At 51.6% G+C, this 19920-nt stretch overlaps 2 protein-coding genes across 3 annotated transcripts in view; both read left to right on the forward strand.

The window, feature by feature from the left end:
• cyb561a3a (cytochrome b561 family, member A3a) overlaps window positions 1-2545 on the forward strand; it is a 3314-nt gene extending 769 nt beyond the window's left edge. For both annotated transcript variants that reach the window (XM_076025692.1, XM_076025693.1), the window contains 5 exons: window positions 411-615; window positions 1445-1653; window positions 1822-1976; window positions 2059-2230; window positions 2370-2545. In XM_076025692.1, coding sequence (XP_075881807.1) covers window positions 411-615; window positions 1445-1653; window positions 1822-1976; window positions 2059-2230; window positions 2370-2393 — 765 coding nt within the window. In that variant the 3' untranslated portion in view covers window positions 2394-2545. The remainder of the gene's footprint in view (window positions 1-410; window positions 616-1444; window positions 1654-1821; window positions 1977-2058; window positions 2231-2369) is intronic.
• A 441-nt stretch (window positions 2546-2986) lies between these two features.
• Window positions 2987-19247, forward strand: loxl2b (lysyl oxidase-like 2b). Its single transcript, XM_076025679.1, has 14 exons — window positions 2987-3177; window positions 4122-4479; window positions 5023-5198; window positions 10172-10383; window positions 11846-12062; window positions 12909-13092; window positions 13752-13903; window positions 15075-15242; window positions 16104-16269; window positions 16357-16597; window positions 16959-17074; window positions 17193-17329; window positions 17410-17521; window positions 17843-19247. The coding sequence occupies exons 1-14, from the start codon at window positions 3088-3090 to the stop codon at window positions 17911-17913; spliced, it is 2400 nt and encodes a 799-aa protein (XP_075881794.1). The 5' UTR covers window positions 2987-3087; the 3' UTR covers window positions 17914-19247.
• The last annotated feature ends 673 nt before the right edge of the window (window positions 19248-19920 follow it).

The following is a 19920-nucleotide window of genomic DNA, read 5'->3' on the forward strand; positions in this document are numbered from 1 at the left end:
CGGAAGAGATTTCCTGTGTTTTTTTTAAACCGAGAACCTTAGAGAGGTGGAGATGTCTGGCATGTTGAGCAGGAGTTTATTCATTCATTCATTCATTCATTCATCCATTCATCTTCCATACCCGCTTCTTCCCAAGCTCAGGGTCACGGGGGTCTGCTGGAGCCTCTCCCAGCTGTCTTAGGGTGAAGGCAGGGTGACACCCTGGACAAGTGGCCAGTTCACCGCAGGGCCACATAGACACAAACAAGCATTCACACTCACATGCACGGTGTTTCATATACTGCAAAGGTCGGTCTATGGATAATATGAATAGGTAATGAGCTGCAGTAGGAGTGCAGTGGAAGGTCCTCAGCAGTGCAGGCGGTCCTGGTTCCTTGACTCATAACTCAACACTTTTCTATTGTTGCCAGTGCGCCAGCGTCTCCGCCATGAGCCCCCTGCTGGCCTTCTACCTGTGCTACATGCTGTGCCTGGGCCTGGGCGCCGCCTGCGTGGCCACCGCCTGCCTGTGGAGCAGCCGCTGGCGCGGCGGCTTCGCCTGGGACGGCACGGCGCTGCAGTTCAACTGGCACCCGGTGCTGATGGTGGCCGGCCTGGTGGTGGTCTACGGCTACGGTGAGCAGAGCAGAGCTTCTTCTTCTTCTTCTTCTTCTTCTTCTTCTTCTTCTTCTTCTTCATGATGTCACCTCAGGGAGGGAACAAGACGGCAGGAGGCTGCTGGTGAGCGTGGCGGTGATGTGATGAGGTCACCGCCACCGCCGCCACAGCTAAAGCTGGGCTGTCACTGAGCAGCCGTTTCTGAAGGGACCGTCTGTAAATTACGAAACAGGGCTCAGTATCACGTAACGTGACACTGAGCACTCTTTTGTTTCTAGGGTGGCAGCAGTACGCTTCCGTAGTAAATGAACTCCATCAGAAAAAAAAGCCTCTTGGTTTGACTGCTGGTTAGTTCATGAATTGAATGAATTGCTCCAATTGCTAATTTTTATTTTTGTTGAGTCATGTTTTTCTGTGGTAATGACCTGACTCCTAATCCAACCAGAGGTTTGTTCCTCAAACACACATTTAGCATTTGTAGCAGCTGCCGTGGATTCCAGCTGTGCTTTCACCTCCGAGAGACAGAAACGGCGTCTTCAGTCACTTTCAGTCCGTTGTTCCCTCCGACCCGCCCACGCCTCCTCTGCTCAGGAGCTTCTCTCTTTATACTGACACACAGTACTGTTTTTTATATATTTCATATCCAAACGTGAAGGCCAAGACAGTTGGTATAAATCAGAACACACCGACATCAATGTGACATCATCAGTTGGTAAAATACAAAATCAACAAACATGACGAAGATTAAAAAGAATATTCAGTTCCAACCACAAGTCTGTGAAAACTTGGCCGGGGGTTTTGCCGATGGATAAAAAGAAGTGAGGACGCGTGTCGCCGCCCCCTGCAGGCGCCGTGCTGTACCGCGTGCCACTGACCTGGGGTCAGAACAAGCGGCCCTGGAAGCTGCTGCACGGCGCTCTGATGCTCCTGGCGCTGGTCCTGGCCGTCCTGGGACTCTGCGCCGTCTTTGACTTCCACAACGCCAACGGCACCCCCAACCTGTACTCACTGCACAGCTGGGTGGGCGTGGCCACCGCCGCCCTGTTCGCTGCCCAGGTAAGCCAGCGACAAAGCAACCTCATGCTGTGACTGGAGGGCCTCTTCCTGCTGTGTGTGTGTGTGTGTGTGTGTGTGTGTGTGTGTGTGTGTGTGTGTGTGTGTGTGTGTGTGTGTGTCAGGATGTGGAAGAATGTGTATTTATTTTTTGTTTGTGTGTGTATCCAGTGGGCAGTGGGCGTGGCCACCTTCCTCCTGCCCTGTAGCCCCGCCTCCCTGCGTAAATTCGTCAAGCCCGTGCACGTGTTTCTGGGCGCCACCATGCTGTCGCTCAGCGCCGTCGCCTGCGTCTCCGGCATCAACGAGAAGCTCTTCTTTGTTCTGTGAGCCTCCTTGAAATCTCACTTTTCCTTGTCATTTATTATTATTATTATTATTTTTTTAAATCAAAATGCTTTTTTTCAGCAAAGGAAACGGCACTGTAACACAGCCGTACTCACAGCTCCCCCCGGAGGCCGTGCTGGGGAACTCGCTGGGGGTCCTGATCGTGGCCTTTGTCCTGCTGGTCCTCATGATGCTGTCCAACAGGAAGTGGCAGCGGCCCGACGACGCGGCGGCTGAGCAGCCAGTGTACTCGGTGAGAAACAGGAAGTGACATCAGAGAGAGAGAGAGAAAGGGAGAGAGAGGGATAGGGAGAGAGAGAGAGAGGGAGAGAGAGAGAGAATCACGTGGTGTCTATAATCTGACGAGTGTTTTCATCTCCTGTCGCCTGCAGCCGCTGCTCCAGGAGGAGAACTGACCACCAGGTGGGCGTGGCCTCAGCGGCCGGCCGGGTGGGCGTGGCTGTTCCGTCTGCTCTGATCTGATTGTAAATATCAACCTTGGAATCATAGTTTGGATTTTGATTTTGTTTGTTTTTGCCAATGAATGAATAAAGAAAAGGTTTGCAGATGTTTCCTCTGACTCACCGACTCTCTGACTGAGGAGCGGAGGTGGTTCGATGCTGCCCCCTACTGACTTCAGTCTACCTGGTTGGTAGACTGAAGACGGTCTGCTGGACAGACACACGGAGGACACGCAAACTCCACACAGAAAGCCGATGGAATCGAACCTGCGACCTTCTTGCTGTGCGGTAGCAGCGCCAGTCGAAAGTTGACTTAAGAGCAGAAAGCGGAAGTGAGGAGCTCGAGAAACAGCTGCGAGTTTCGCCCAGGTTTCGTTTGTTCTCCTCACAGCCACACCGGCGGGACGGGAAGCCGCCGCCGCCGCCGCTGCTGCTGCTGCTTCGTAGTTCCACCAGCAGGTGGCAGCAGAGTCCCGTCGCTGATTAGTAGCGGAGGCCTTGCACGCGGAAACTATGAGAAGGTTTTCTGAAAGTGCGACCTGGATGGAAGAGGGAGGGGTGGCGGAGGGGATCCAGTTGGACTCGGCTTGGCTCGGCTCGTGCCGGGGTCATCAGAGAAGGGGTGGGCGGGGCCAGCCAGTGAAAGTTGATGCGGCAGCAGCAGCAGCAGCGGCTGACATCAGTTCAGTGTTTGGGACGTGCAGGACGGAGCGCCCGCAGCGGTGGAGCCCCGGCAGAGGTGAGTCGATGGAGGTGGAGCAGGTGATCGATCGATCGACCAACCGATCGATCACCTTGAATATGTTTTATATCATTTCATAAGTTGAGGGGTTTGTCTGAGAAAATTTTTTCTTTTGAGGAGAACAGAGGAGTGTGTGTGTGTGTGTGTGTGTGTGTGTGTGTGTGTGTGTGTGTGTGTGTGTGTGTGTGTGTAAGAGAGAGCTTCATGTTCATGTTTCTGAAGAGTTTATTGTCATAAACTGATCCATCAGCAACACACACACACACAAGCACGCACTGCTCTTCAGATCCATGTAGGAAAAACTTGCATCTTTTCTCACCGACCAATCAGAGCAGGGCAGGGGGCGGGGCTGAAGAACCCCCTGGGTTCAGTTCGGCCCCGCCCAGCCTTGCAGCTCTCACCAATAGGAGGCCGAGCGGGGATAGGAGGGTTCTGATTGGCCGACTCGGAGTTTGACGGACAGACTTGAGAAGTGACAGGAAGTTCATCTGCTGAGGGTCACAGCAGCAGCAGCAGCAGTTACAGCAGCAGCAGCAGCACATTGAGCTTCAGCAGATGTTTCCACAGTCAGTGGGACTTTCAGTTTGTCCTGCTGATGCTGAGATGAAGCTGCAGCTCAGTGTGAGGAGCTCCCTGCTGCCTTGTGTAACATCTGCCACGTTACAGTGGAAACCTGCTGCTGCTGCTGCTGCTGCTGCCAGATGTCTGAGAACACGGCGCTGCTGCCTTTTCTTCTGACCTCCAGACGTCTGATCAGCGTCACCAGCCGAATGTGTCTCTGCTTGTCTGGGAGATGTTTGGCTTGTGCCTTGAGTCTCATGGGCCAGAACCACGAGCAGCTGACTGAGTGAACGTGTGGCTCCTCACTTCTTTACTTATTTCTTTCTTTCATTCTAACGTCCACGCTCCTGTTCTCTCTCTCTCTCTCTCTCTCTCTGCAGTCACTTCCCTTCAACATGTTGCCAACAACCCCCCTCCTCTTCCTCCCATTGCTGCTGCTAGCCCAGCTAGCGCTAGCCCAGTATGAGCACCTGGGCTACCCGCCGGGCTACCCCGAGCCGGAGCAGGAGCAGTACAGTGCCCCCCAGCTTTCTCCCGACACCCCTCGGATCCAGCTGCGGCTGGCGGGCGACAAGAGGAAGCACAACGAGGGCCGGGTGGAGGTCTTCTACGACGGCCGCTGGGGGACCGTGTGCGACGACGACTTCTCCATCCACGCTGCCCAGGTGGTGTGCCGGGAGCTGGGCTACGTGGAGGCCGTGTCCTGGTCACCCTCCTCCAAGTATGGCAAGGGAGAAGGTGAGTCCACCTGGGGGTCCACGTAGAGGTCAGCGTAGAGGTCCACTTGGAGGTCCATCTAGAGGTCTTCCTAGATGACCAATTAGAGGTCCACCTAGATGACCATCTAGAGGTCCATGTAGAGGTCCATCTAGAGGTCCTTTTGGAGGCCCACCAAGAGAGCCTCCTGTAGATCTACCTGGATGACCAATTAGAGGTCCACCTAGAGGTCCATCTAGAGGTCCACCTAGAGGTCCACCTTGAGGTCCAGTTAGAGGTCCTTTTGGAGGCCCACCAAGAGATCCTCCTGGAGGTCCACTTAGAGGTCCATCTAGAGGTCCTTTTGGAGGCCCACCAAGGCATCCACCTAGAGGTCTTCTGAGATGACCAATTAGAGATCCTCCTGTAGGTCCACCTGGAGGACCACGTAGAGGCCCACCTAGAGGTCCATCTAGAGGTCCTCCTTGAGGTCCACTTAGAGGTCCACCTGGCTGTCTACATAGACGACTCGACTGACTCGGCCCCCCTCCGTGTGTGTGTATTGGTGTGTGTGTGCGTGCTCAGGACCCATCTGGTTCGACAACCTGCACTGCACCGGTAAGGAGAAGACCCTGGCGTTGTGCCCGTCCAACGGCATCGGCGTCTCCGACTGCAAGCACAGCGAGGACGTGGGTGTGGTCTGCAGCGACAAGAGGATCCCGGGCTTCAAGTTCGTCAACGCCCTGCCCAACCACATCGAGGTAACGGAACATCTGTTCTCCTTGGCTCCTCCTTCCTCTGCCTCGTTTTCTTCTTCTGCTCCTGGAGAGAATCTGGAAACTGCTTCTTCTCCTTAAGAAACACAAAAAAACAACCAACCCACACGCTGCGATTTCATGAGCTGCCAGCAGGGTCTTCTTCTTCTGCTGCCTGGAGTCAGGTCACGGGGCCAACAGTCTCAGCAGAGACACCCAAACAGTTTTTCCTCCATAAGGAAAAAACAACAAGAAACAAACCCACACGCTGCGTTTTAATGAGCTGCCAGCGAAGGAGGGGAGGGGGGGGGGGTGTAAAAGTCAGTGAAAGTCGGCTAAAACTGCTTATTGCTAATTGCCAGGTGTCTCTGGCTCGTAAACATCAGTCAGACTTGTGGATGGGCTGCTAGCTGTTAGCTGCTAGCTGCTAGCTGGGCTTGGGAGGACTGGGATCAGCCGGCAGCCTCAGTGCTCCACATTCCAGCGCTGTGAGCTCAGAGTCGCTGCTCGGCCTCGGCCAAACTCACGCAGTGCTTTTCCTACAACACACACACACACACACACACACACACACACACACACACATCCTCCCCCCATGGCTCATTTTCAGAGGGAAACTCAGTGGACGGCTGTTGTTGTTTCTGCCTCTGTGCAGTTTGTTCACACTGATGTCCAAAATGTTCAGTGATGACAGCGGCGGCAACGTTTCAACAGAGATGACCTCCTGAATCCACTGCATTCTTCTTCGTCTTACTCTTTTTCTTCTTCTTCTTCTTCTTCTTCTTCAGAGTCTTTCTTTGCGAGGCGTCATTCTGCTGATGTGTGACAGATGTTAGCAGACACGGTGCAAGATGTGAAATATCTTTAGCGCATCTTGGCTACAGACTGCAGTCATGCAGTAGGAATTCAATGCTGTCAGCTAGCTAGCTAGTTAGCAGCTAGCAGGCAGCAGCTACCTGCTGGGAAAGTTAGCCAGTCATTAAATTGCTGCGGTGCAGTGCTGGTGGTGAAGAGGTTGGCTGGTCATTTGTTCACTAACTGTGGCAGATTGCGGACGCGGTCGTTCGCCAGTAGCCCAACAGCCGGTGTTGCCAACTTTCATTCAGAAAAATAAAGGAGGCCTCCCTCAATGCTCAGGGCCATGACCATCACAGGCCAGTGGCTCCCAGTAGTGATCAATCATATCTCTAAAATAGGCTTTCAGAAAAGTTGATGGTTCACATAGTTTGAACTGCTTTGTTACCAATTGGCATTAAAAAATAATGGTTAAATTGTATCTTGACTCTACGCAAGCTAGCAGCCAGTTGTTGTTGAATGGGTTGGCCAATGGTTTAGCCTGCAGCTACGTAGATGAGGGTTTTGAACGCAAACTCTATGGAAACGAACGTGAGTTTGCATCGAAAAAGGACAACTCATAAATACGGGACAAACCTCGCCTGCGTCAATTCAAATCGGGACGCCACCGGGACAGTTTTGTAATTTAAGGGACGCTTGGCAACTCTACCAACAGGACAGTCTTTGCCACATCTCAAACCGTCGCTACGCAGCAGGTTGCCGCTGTACCGCTGTACCGCCCTGGTTGCGCTTACGTTAGCCTATAGCTCCTCCAGCTTGTCATTACTGTGTCTATAATGCGAGGCACTCTGTGTTGTTGTTTTTTTCTGAGGAGCGCAGCAGGAAAAGTCTGGCCCGTGTGGTTTGTCCGCCTTGGTGACATCACCCGGGGATTTTCAGACTTCACAGACGGAGGTCTGTCCTGCGGCGGCTCGTCGCGGTCGCCGCACTTCATAAACAGGTGACGCCGAGAGAGAGAGAGAGAGAGAGAGAGAGAGAGAGAGAGAGAGAGAGAGAGAGAGAGAGAGAGAGAGACATCTGGAGCCCAGGTGGTCACATGACCTCGGCGTGCACGCAGGACGGCGGCGCCCCTTTGTGGTGGAGGGATGATTAGCAGTCGCTAGGCCTAAACTTACTTTGAAAAGAAAAATTTCCCATAAATATGTTACTCTCCATAGTCTGTTCTTTTCATGTCATTTAATATCCACTAGGTTGCGCTGCTTCTGCTGTTGTATATTGGGGTAGAGTTTTTATCCAATCACATTTCATATATCAGCTGTCTTGTGTTGTCAGTTCTATGAAATCTGCCTTCGGCTCGTGTCCGCTGTAGGTGAACAGACCTCAGTCGGTTGCGACAGCCAATCAGATCTTGAGTCTGCGATGCGAAGACCAGCTAGCTGCTTTACGCTGAACCTCACACGTAGACGTCCTGTGATTGGATAAACCCTGAGAGCAGAGGTGGGCTTTAGTTGCCGAATCAGCTGCAATTCATCACATAAATATTAAACAACGTGATGCAGTGGTGCCGCAGCTGCGCCAACATCTTCAATTGTTTAAAAACTTCATAGTTCAGAAGTTTGTTTTGTTATCGTCTTTTGGTCTTTTGGTCAATGCGCAGTTGACTGGACCAGAGTTGAAGGTCAGAGTTCACTGGACCAGTGTTGAAGGTCAGAGTTGACTGGACCAGAGTTGAAGGTCAGAGTTCAGTGTTGGTGCACTGATTCAAACTTTGCGGAGGAATCTCTGAAAATCTCCTCTTAGCCTTCACTGTAGTTTAAAAGCTGTGAAGTCATTTTGCTGGACTTGGTTCCCTTTATGGAAGTGATGTCGTCTATAAGTGTGATTCTTCAACCTCAGTGTCATAGTGATGAGCTATTATGGGATGTATTCATTTAGGGTGGACTAAATATGACGTCACTGATGATTGGCAGCTATTCCATCAGCTGCCCTCCCTCCCAGCCAGGTGGGCGGTGGTCTTTGACCTCGGTGACTCCTCCTATTTGTTGTGGTTTCTTGGAAAAAGCAACAACAACTTTCTTGCCACAGAATTTTTTCTGGGCTTCTGTCAACAACCCGGACTGACGGCCAGTGTGGCCGCCGCTGAATAAAGTTCCTGTTGCAGCAGCGGCTGCACTCACAGCAGTGCCGCATTCCAGCGGCAGATTCCAGCCTCGCCGACGTGCCGAGCTTTGGCCTCACACTGCTGGAGCCGTGTGAAGGAAAATTTCAGAAATGTGTTGATTTTTATCTTTTTTTCCCCCCATAATTTATTTCCAATATGACAATTTGACAAGTTCCTCAATATGAAATAACACAGAAAGAGAATTTAAAGAAGCAAAATGAATGAAACATCGTCCAGAGGTTGGAGAACAGAAGAAGAGAAGAAAGAAATGATTGTGCAGTTGCGGCGGCAGCCTCTGATTGGCTGTTTGACGGCAGCTGATTAGACAGGAACTCTCCATGAAAAACAGAACCAAACAAAACACAACTTTTCCCGGTCAGTTTGTCAAACACGGCAGTGGATCAGTGGTCCACGTCATCGCCCCCTGGTGGAGGCAACCAGCGGTGACGCGCATGTTGCTGGGCGCCACCTCACTTTTTCCTACTTCCTGTTTACTGTTTTGATAAACAGGATGTAGGGAAAACTGAAACTGAACGGTCCAGTCAGAGCTGCAGGGAAACAGGGAGAACTCCTCCTCCTCTTCCTCCTCCTCCTCCTCTTCATGTCTTTCCCATCTGTCTTTTAGTCTTTGGAACCTTTTTTCCCCTCCTGCACCGGCAGCCAATCAGGAGGAGCCAGGGAGGCAGATGTTAGTGGGAACCACTTCCTGTCTGACAGACGCTGAAAACCTCCAGCAGAACCTTCGCTGTAGGTCTGATCCAGTTCGATCCGGTCCGGCCCGGTCCAGTCTATGTGCTGCTCCTTCAGGGGATCTCACTCCTCTCTCTCTCACTCTCTTTCACTCTCACTCTCTCTTCTCATTATTCTTCGTGACCCCCTCTCCCTCCCCCCTCGCCTACTGTCAGGAATGTGGGCTCGGCCTGTGGAGGGGAAATGTTTATCTAATCCCTGTGAGTGGTGGGCCCAGAAGGAGGGGGGCGGGGCATCTGCTGCTGCTGCTGCTCTGCTGCTGCTGCTGCCGCCGCCACCCGAATCAAGCATGTGACTCAGCAGCAGTTCCTCGGTCTTTGGCCTCCTCAGACCAGAGGTCGGAGGTCAAAGGTCGGAGGTTTTTGTCAGCGGGACGTCAGAATTTGTGCCGTGGTTCAACTTCTCACAAAGGCGCGACCCCGAGTCGTGGGTCACATGACGTCTCCATCACTCCTAGAACTGCACCAAACCTAAAAATGGCCATAATAACACCTGGTGCACTGGGAAAAAACCTCCAATATGACTCAAAGGTTTTGCCTCTCAGGTGGTTTCCCACATGGATCCACATAGAGGAACATCACAGGGGCAGGGGAGCTGTTATTGGTCTGAAAGGTTCCTCTCCTCCGATAGCCTCCTTCGCGTAGCAACTTCCCAGCATCCAGACAGCTTGAGGTACGGCTAGCTTTAGCGACTTAGCAGCAATTTAGCACACACACACACACTGCACAGACTGCGCTAGTGCGCAAGCTGTGGCTACAGGCAGGGGTCTGTTTTAGCGATTAGCGGTTTCTCTTCCTGTCTGCACTCCGCTAACGAGCTGATTGGCCGTCGGCAGGATTTACAGGCAGCTGGTTGCAGTCTGAGCCACAGGAAGTAGTTTGGTGTGTGTGTGTGGCTGCTGACATCACCACACCGCGCACACACACACACACACACACACACACACACACACACACACACACACATTTGCTGTTAAAAATGCTTCTTCTATACTTTTTCTTTGATGACTTGTAAAAAATATTCCGACTCCTCCGCCGTCCAATCATAACGCGCCATTTTCACTGGTCAGTCACTGGTCAGTCAACCCCATACGTAACATGACGTGTGAAAAAAGCGTTGCGTGTGATATTCCTCTCTATGGATCCGTGTGGAAAACCACCTGATTGGAGAGGTTTCTCCAAGCTGAGATGTTTCCATCACCGGGCTTTTATGGCCATAAGCGCAGCTACTTTCTCCAACCTCCGACCACCGAGGTGTTTGTTTTGTCCCGCAGAGCCTTGACATCCAGGTGGAGGACGTCCGTATCCGCGCCATCCTGTCGTCGTATCGGAAGCGGGTCCCGGTGACGGAGGGCTACGTGGAGGTGAAGGACGGAGGCAAGTGGAAGCAGATCTGCAACGCTGAGTGGAAGGAGCTCAACAGCCGGGTCATCTGCGGCATGTTCGGCTTCCCGGGCGAGAGGAGGTACAACGCCCGCGTCTACAAGTGAGTAGCAGCCCACCGGGGGGTGGGTGGGGCAGGGGGCGTGGTGCTGTTCCCTCGTGGTGAACAGCACCACATAAGTTAGCACCAGTAGCAGCGGATTAGGGCAGGGGTCCCCAACCCCCGGGCCGCGGACCGGTACCGGTCCGTGGGTCATGTGGTACCAGTCCGCGGGACTTCAGCGCAATCGTATTGATTGAAAATGGGACGTCTCCACTTCACTGTCCAATACGGGACAATTGTGTATTTTAAGGGACGCTTGGCAGCTGTAGTCGTTGAACAAGCCAGCGATGACATCACTGCCGTTACTCCACCTTTGTTCCTGGAAACTGGGACGGTCGGAGGAGGAAACTGGAGGCGGGGAGGAGGTTCGTGGCGTCGCTCCGTTAGAACGAAGCTCCGGCTCGGAGGGGTAATTTGCAGTGAGTCTGCTGGAGGTATTTTTCCTGCTGCGGCTTCAGTTTCCACCGACGTGTCACTTTTCTGCTGGAAAACCTCCCGGCCTTCAGCCGGTGGCTCGCTACACGGCGGTTAGCTAGCCCACTGGCTAATTAGCATGCTGGATGGCAGCCAGCGAGCGAGGTCATCGTGCTGTTCCGGCGTTTTGCTCCGCTCCGGGAATAACTGGGATACTGGGAACGAAGCCGCCGCCGGCTCCCTCACGGAGAAGATCAGAGGAGGAGCGGGAAGCTGAATCCTCCTCTTTGATTGGATAGTAAACCAAGTCAGAAGAGGATTACAGAAAGCTGGAGCTACTGGAGAGGAAGGAAGGCCCCTGGTGGCAGGCTACTGCTGCTGCTGCTCGGCCTCCGCAGATTTCCAAAGATAATTCTAATTTTATGTTTTGTGTAGTTTTAGTCGCTCGGAAGTCTTAAATCTTCTCCTCAGACGGAGACGAGGAGGTTTGACTGAAGTGTCGGACACTAAATCTTGGCCAATCACAGGCCACCTCGCTGACCTCGCTGACCCCCAAGGCCAAAAAATAAAAAACCCACCAGGGACGGGTTCTTCTCAGAGTCCTTACACGACCCGGAGGTTTGGTCTTGACGCTGCTGCCCCCTTGTGGTTTCCTCCAAGTCCGTTCTTCAAAGCAAAACTATGAAGAATGAAGACATAATGAACGTCATCATCATGTTTTCTACACATCCCAAGATATATTATTTCCATCAATGAGGTGGCTCACCAGAACACTCCATCCATCTGCTGCTGCTCCTCAACCCCCCCCGGCCCATTCTAGAACCCATTGTGGCCCCAACAGTCAAACAGTAGGCCAGCCCTGAGGCTAACCTCTCTCTCTCTCTCTCTCTCTCTCTCTCTCTCCCTCTCTCTCCCCCTCCCTTGCTCTCTCTCTCTCTCCCTCTTTCTCTCCCTCTCTCTCTCTCCGCTCTCTCTCTCTCTCTATCTTTCTCTCCTTCTCTCTCTCCCTCTCTCTCTCTGTCTCTCCCCCCCCCCTCTCCCTGCGCAGGATGTTCGCCCGCCGGAAGAAGCCCACCTACTGGGACTACTCGGTCAACTGCACTGGGAACGAGGCCCACCTGTCCAGCTGCCGGCTCGGCCATCAGGTGGCGCTCAGGTCCAACAGCAGCTGCGAGGGCGGGCTGCCGGTGGTGGTGAGCTGCGTGCCGGGCCGAGCCTTCGCCCCCAGCAGCCTGACGGGCTTCAGGAAGGCCTTCAGGCCGGAGGTGAGGAAGCCTGGCAGGGGGCGCTATGCTGCAGGGGGGATGGATGGATGGATGGATGGATGGATGGATTTACTTTATTGATACCAAATTGTGAAACTATACAATAAATGATAGAAGCCAGACAGTGAACTTAGAGCCATTTGGAGGCTGCTTAGAAAGGGGGAGGAGCCTGAAAGCTGATTGGACAAACCCTTTAGTTTGAAACCGTCGGCAGGCAGCCAATCGGATTCATCATTCATCATTAGCGGTGAAGCCTCCTGGTCACAGAGTGGGAGGGACTTCCTGACTGTAGCCCCGCCTCCTCTCTACATAGAGCTTGCTCATTGGCTCCGTACTGCGCCCCCTGCAGGATGGACGTCAGACTTGAAGCCTCGTGAGCTTTTTTATTTTTTTTTTGTTCCCCCAGATTGTGTAAGCAGCTGTGGCTCCGCCCACTCTTGCTCGCATTTCTGTGGAACATCTGCAGAACATCAATCTGCAGATCTCTGCAGGCTTCACCCCGACCTATCAGGACAACGTTTGGAAGCCTCTTCTGCCCCCTTGTGGCGACAGGATTGAAGACTTGCACTTTTTGTAAAATTATTTTTTATTTTTCTTAATGTGTGTGTGTGTGTGTGTGTGTGTGTGTGTGGGGGGGGTTGCGGGGGGGGGCGGTTGAAGAGGTTGGGGGGGGGCTTCGACCAAGTGGCTGGTTTATTCTGAGACACACACACACACAAACAAACAAACACACACACACACACACACCCACACACACACACATACACACACACACACACACACACACACACACACACACACACAGCGGCTGAACCTCTCGTGTCCCCCCCTCTTTTTTTTTCCTAGCAACCCCTGGTGCGGCTGAGGGGTGGGGCCATGGTGGGCGAGGGCCGGGTGGAGGTGCTGAAGAACGGCGAGTGGGGAACCATCTGCGATGACCAGTGGAGCCTGCTGGCGGCTAGCGTGGTGTGCAGGGAGCTGGGCTTCGGCACGGCCAAGGAGGCACTGTCCGGGGGCCGGCTGGGCCAAGGTACCGCCCACCCAGGGGGGAGGGGCCCAGGGGGGGGGTCGGGGCGAGACTGAGCGAGCCACCGCAGCGTCTGCAGCGTCTCATCACATCCAAACCACCGAGCCAGAAATATCTCCAGCAGCCCTGCTGCGCTCTGATTGGACGAGAGCGACTGACTGTAGGACACAGAGTTCCAGAGTCAGCCCGGGGTTGTGGGTTTAAAGCCCAGGGAGGAGGAGGAGGAGGAGGAGGGGAATGAGGTGGAGGAGGGGGACCAAGACGTGCGAGAGGTCCAAGATTCAAGAACTTTGTTGCGCTGGCAGGCAGGATGTGCAGTGAAATGCAGCAGTGGCAGTGCTCACTGGTGCAACAGCTAAAAACAGCATTGACGGTGAAGAAAGAGCAGCAGGAACAATCTAGAATAACACTGTAGATACAACCAGGGTGACTGGTGGGCCACCATGGGGCCAGTCTCTCAGGCTGTACAGCTCTTTATTGAAATGACTCTGAAAAGACTCAAAAAGCCGTTCCATTACTGCTTACTATTATTGATTTCTTCAAGTTCAGCGGCCGGATTAGAAAGTTTAACGGGCCGCATATGGCCCCTGGGCCGTGGTTTGACCAGCCTAGGACAGCTAAGGACTAATCGCCGCCCCTCCTTGTCCGTTGCTGCGTACCAGGTATGGGCCCGGTCCACATGAATGAGGTGCAGTGCTCCGGCTTCGAGAAGTCCGTCACCGAGTGCGGCTTCAACCGGGAGTCGGTGGGCTGCAGCCACGAGGAGGACGCCGCTGTGCGCTGCAACGTCCCGGCCATGGGCTTCCAGGAGGCGGTGAGTCACCACCCGGAACGCCGGCGTTCCCAGCAGACTGGGGGCGGGGGCCAAGTTCCTTCTGGTCACAGCACTGCAGTTCCGCTCCTCGCCAGAGGTGGCAAAAGTATTCGATACATTCAGAATCAGAATCAGAATCAGAACCAGCTTTATTGACCAGGTTTGTACAGGCCAAACAAGGAATTTGAATTTGCTCTATTCTACTGCTTAGGTTAAAAAACAAAAACAAACTACAGAATAAGTAAAAAGTAAAAAGTCAGGGAAAACAAGTAAACAATGTGCAACCGAAAGTATAAATAAACTATAAACTCTGTGCAACTTGGTGGAATAAAATAAGGATCTGTATACAAGTCTACATAGTATATATGATAATAAAAAAAATAAATAAAAAAATATATGTATGCAAGTATTCGTTAAATGTGCACATATACCTAAAAAATACCTAAATATGAAAAATACAGTACATACAAGTCTACATATGTATATGGAGTGGAAATGTTCATTGTAGTGCAATAATGTAATGTACACACCAATGTTAAAACATAAACAGTAGTGCAGTATGAGCAATGTAATTACTTTCGTAAAAGTAAAAAAATCCTCTGGTCAAAGTATTGACTCAAGTACTATTACACTATTACACACATAGTCAAATACATTTTGAACAGCTTTGCTACTCTCAATACTGTAGTTTTTCAACGGCTGCATAACCAAACTGTAGTAGTGACGGTTCTGAGCAGTGAGCCGTTATTGGAGGTTGACTCTTATATTAATAATCAATGTTATTTTGTCCATCTTTATTTTTCTCTGTACTGAAAACTGACTGAACATTGATTGAGGTACACTCAAATAATCTCCCTCTGAAATGTCATCCACTTTTATTTTGAAGGACACAGCAGCAGAGTTCAGTTAGCTCCACTTCAAGCAGTAGCGGCTAGAATCCATGAGTGAGTTACTCAGAAACTGACGTGGTGCCTTTTAAACACTGTTAAACACAACAGAAACCAGCGTGTTTTTCCAACGTCAATGACAAACGCAGGGAATCCAAGTTGCCACTGGAGTACAGTGAGACAGTATTTCTACTTGATTATTTACTACCTCTGGTCTCTGTTTTTTCCACTCCTCCTCCTCCTCCTCCTCTTCCTCCTCTTCCTCCTCTTCCTCTGCCTCCCAGCTGCGTCTGACCGGCGGGCGGAACCCCTACGAGGGCCGCGTGGAGGTTCTGGTGGAGCGCAACGGCTCGCTGGCGTGGGGGACGGTGTGCAGTGAGGGCTGGGGGACCATGGAGGCCATGGTGGTCTGTCGGCAGCTCGGCCTCGGCTTCGCCAGCAACGTCTTCCAGGTCAGTGACCCTGCCCCCCAGGGGGAGGAACCTCAGGACTGATGATGGTGATGATGGTGAAGATGATGGTGATGATGGTGATGGTGATGGTGATGGTGATGATGATGATGATGATGAAAGTGATGGTGAAGATGATGGTGATGATGATGATGATGGTGATGGTGATGGTGATGGTGATGATGATGATGGTGATGAAAGTGATGGTGAAGATGATGGTGATGATGGTGATGATGATGATGATGATGGTGATGATGGTGATGATGATGATGATGATGATGATGATGGTGATGGTGATGATGATGATGATGGTGATGATGGTGATGATGGTGATGGTGATGGTGATGATGAAAGTGATGGTGATGATGATGATGATGGTGATGCTGATGATGATGATGATGATGATGGTGATGATGATGATGATGATGATGATGGTGATGATGATGATGATGGTGATGATGATGGTGATGATGATGATGATGATATGATGATGATGATCTCATCTCACATGTTGAAACATGAGATAAATCCTGGCCCAGTCTGCCCTCTGGTGGCCAGCACTGGGAACTGAGGGAAATCTGGACGCTCCAAACCAGCGTGGGACGCTACCCAGTTCTGGGTCGCTACTCAGTTCTGGGTTGCTACCCAGTTCTGGGTCGCCCATTTGTTTTGATTAAGTTGCAGCTTCGTGGGCAGTGTTTAAAATATATGTGTGTATTGCACAAATGTTGGGCATGCAAATCAAATGAATACATTTTGATGTGGAATAAATTTGCGTCGCGACTTCATCCTGAGACTCCGCCAGTTGAGAGCCACTGCACTGAACTTCCTGTCCAGCGCTAACCTCCCCCTCTCGCTGACCAGGAGACGTGGTACTGGCCTGGGGACGTGAGCGCCGACGCCGTGGCCATGAGCGGCGTCCGCTGCTCGGGCACCGAGATGTCTCTGTCCCACTGCCTGCACCATGGCGCCCACCTCAGCTGCGCCAAGGGGGGCGGCCGCAACGCCGCCGGCGTGTCCTGCTCCGAGAGTGAGAGCCCGCCCACTTCCCTCAGGTCGCGTTGAGCACTTTCACCAAAGTGCTGCTGCGGCTCACATCTTCCTCTGGTTCCTCCAGCGGCGCCCGACCTGGTGCTGAACCCCCAGGCGGTGGAGCAGACCACCTACATGGAGGACCGGCCCATGTTCATGCTGCAGTGTGCCTACGAGGAGAACTGCCTGGCCGCCGCCTCCAGCCAGGCGCCCGCCAACTCCTACCGCCGCCTGCTGCGCTTCTCCTCGCAGATCCACAACAACGGCATGTCCGACTTCCGGCCCAAGGCTGGGCGCCACTCCTGGGTGTGGCACGACTGCCACAGGTGGGCGTCGTCCACTTCCTGTCTGCCGTGCACCACCGCCACAACTAGACATTTACATCTTTAAATGTTAGGTGCTAGCTTTTAGCTTTTACAGACAGGAAGAACACCTGCTGAGAACCTCTCACTTCCAGAGGTTCTGCTGAGTCTTCTGGCTTCCTGGTTATAGAGCACAGGAGGAACACAGATGAGGTTTAGGTCCCAAGAACAAATCCCAGGAACCACCAGAGTCCCAGGACCTCAACAGAGTCCCAGGACCCCGCATGGACCTCATCCTGTACAAACATCTGCTTGTACAAGAGTAACAATTCTCTCTCTTTCTCTTTGTGTGTGTGTGTGTGTGTGTGTGTGTGTGTGTGCACAGGCACTACCACAGCATGGAGGTCTTCACCCTCTACGATCTCTTCAGCCTCAATGGGACCAAGGTGGCTGAAGGTCACAAGGCCAGTTTCTGCCTGGAGGACTCGGAGTGCGATGAAGGTGAGTGGCTTGGCTCCTGGCCGCTGCAGCGAGCTGGCAGGGTGGGTGGGGGGGTGGTGTGGCGCCCAAAAAGAACCGGGCTGAGCCGAGCCGAACCAACTCTGTTTCTCCCCTGCAGGCATCGAGAAACGCTACGAGTGCGCCAACTTCGGCGACCAGGGCATCACGGTGGGCTGCTGGGACACCTACCGACACGACATCGACTGCCAGTGGGTCGACATCACCGACCTCAAGCCCGGAGACTACATCTTCCAGGTGAGACGCCCCCTGCAGGCGGTGCGAGGGGGGGAACTGACGTCACGATGACGAGGCTAACGAGTGTCCCGGCCCGGCAGATCGTCATCAACCCCAACTACGAAGTCCCGGAGACCGACTACTCCAACAACGTGCTGAAGTGCAGGTGTCGCTACGACGGCCACCGGGTCTGGATGTACAGCTGCCACAACGGTACCGACACCTGCCGCTCACCCACCGCGTCGACCTGGTGTTTGCAGCTGGTCTATGCCTCAGTTCCCACTCAGATTGTGTTTAGTGACAATCCATCATTTCATGATAACGATGTTTGATTTCATTAGAAAGTTACAGTTAAGTAATACGAAATGGATGACTTTGGAGTCAGTAGGGCAAAAATAAATAAATAAATAGATTATATTGAATAGAAAAATTTAACATTTATTTAAAAAAAAGTAGTTTAAGTTATTTGTTGACGCTCCCTAAGAAGCCGGTGGCTGGGCGGGGCCTATGCCTCACTGTCTTTCTCCCCACCAGGCGGCTCGCTGAGCTCGGAGACGGAGCAGACCTTCCCTGGCCTCCTCAACAACCAGGTGACCCACAGGTAGAGGCGGAGCCAGGGGGATGAGTGGACTGGGCCGGCAGGTGGCGCCGTCCTGCCACCGTCGTCTCTGCCAGTGGCCACATCGACCTCGTTCATCCCGACCTGACCCGACCCCTCCCTCTCCTGTCCACAAGGGGGCAGCAGCGGCATCAGTAAAACCATGTTGACGCTGAGGCGGGTGTTTGGGCATCGCCAGGACTCCCCCTGCTGGAGAGCCTGGGTAACCAGCATCAGGTGGAACCATCTCAGCGAGCTAAAAAAAATAAAGAAGGAGAAGGAAGAAAGCTGTCAATCCACCAGGTGTCGCCGAAACTCCGCCCCCACTGTGGGCGTGGCTCAACATTCCCTGCTCGCACACCTTCCCTCAGCGTTCAACACCGCTGCCGTTCAAACCTGGTGAAAACTTTCTGGTTTTATTCACTCTTAACTGTCTGATGTAATGTAGCAGTGTGTTTTTGGAAGCTGATGCTGGACCTCATTTGTTTAATTTTATTTTTTGCTCATAAAGGAAAAATAACAGTGACGTTTTAATAGTTTTATCCTATTTGCCGTTACACAGCTGTAACCTGTCGTTAGTGTTTGTTCACTTTATTTCACTTCCTGCGTCAGACCAGAGCCGCTAGGCTAGCTACGAGGCTAAACGCAGCAGGCGGTACATGGACCAGATGCTACTCTAGATGGCTTCCGCTCAATTGCTTCATGCCGTAAACTGACAGGCTAACAGATTCTCAAAGGGATTAAAAACAATACTAGAGGCTACTGCTTAAAAATGTTGTACAAGAAAAGTTCACGTTTCAACACGCTAACGTTAGCTTTTTAGCGACTACGTTAAAACATGCAGACTTTAGCTGAGCTAGCTCCTGGCTAAACAATTTCGAAGTCTTTGTACACAGCTGTCAGTCAAACACGCTTATGGCCCCGCCCACTCTCAGGTAGGCTGACTGTAGGCTCCATTTTAAATTTAAAAAAATGCTCATTCGCTACTTTAGCTATGCTAGCAAAAAGCTGAGAATGCTGTTTCTGCTGTGACTCCGGCCATCGGCCAAACTGGCCGTCATGGTCGCAGACCAGCTCACAGTCATTTTCACTTCCTGCACGCTTTTTCAGAGACCAATTCCGTGGGATCGACGTTCATGTGTGTGAATTTGTATTTTATTGTACTTTAGTGTAACGGTGCTATCGGACTGGCTCTCTGTTTTCTGAGGGTTCGGTCCACATCGAACAGCCATGTGATGTAAACTGAGTGTAAACGTGAACTGAGCTGAAATAATAATAATAATAATAATAATAAAAAAAAAAACCAGAGCAAACAATCGCATGTTTGAGGCTTTTTCTCATCTTCTGCTGGCTTCTGAGATTTATTTTCATTTTCATTGTTTTCTTTGGTATGGTTATTATTATTTGTATTATTTTTTTGATTGCCAAACCTGTGAGTGTTTTATACCTATATATCTTACATATGTGTCCCTCAATTTTCTCAAGTTCCAGAGGAAAACATGCATGTCTGTGTCTCATCTCATGACTCAAACAATGCCTCTGTTATGCATGAGTTAACTGACTGCTTGAAGCATATCTATATCAGTAATCACATTATTATGAACAAACATGTAAACTAATTATATTATTAAATACAAACATCTGAACTAAACATAATATTACCTTCAATATAAGCACTCTCTACCGTCTTCAGCGCTGAGGAGCAGAGAACCAGAAAGACCTCAGTGCTACACCTGACACACTGACAGCAGTTACACACACACACACACACACACACACACACACAAAATAAAAAAGAAAATGAAACAAAGGACAATCAGTAACCAAAATATAATATTTTCAACTCATTTCCTCCAAAGTTAAGACTCCACCAGTAGTTATCATCATATATCACCGTCAAATCAAGAAGTTGAAATTATATAGGTACATCAGAAAAAGGTCACTGTGATGAAACAGCTGATATCAGTGTGTTTGTCATAACCAGAGGTCACATGAAGGCTGGCTGTATAACCAG

Source organism: Nelusetta ayraudi, unplaced genomic scaffold (assembly GCF_046127955.1).
Source record: "Nelusetta ayraudi isolate G7.1 ecotype Tasmania unplaced genomic scaffold, CSIRO-AGI_Nayr_v1 ptg000018l, whole genome shotgun sequence".
In the NCBI taxonomy this organism is placed as follows: domain Eukaryota; kingdom Metazoa; phylum Chordata; class Actinopteri; order Tetraodontiformes; family Monacanthidae; genus Nelusetta; species Nelusetta ayraudi.

Excerpts from the sequence above, each read along its gene's own strand:
- loxl2b (XM_076025679.1), top strand. The coding sequence starts at position 3,088 with ATGCGGCAGCAGCAGCAGCAGCGGCTGACATCAGTTCAGTGTTTGGGA. Across the intron at positions 5,199-10,171 it reads CCCTGCCCAACCACATCGAG|AGCCTTGACATCCAGGTGGA; the intron begins GTAACGGAACAT and ends TTTGTCCCGCAG. Across the intron at positions 13,093-13,751 it reads CGGGGGCCGGCTGGGCCAAG|GTATGGGCCCGGTCCACATG; the intron begins GTACCGCCCACC and ends GCTGCGTACCAG.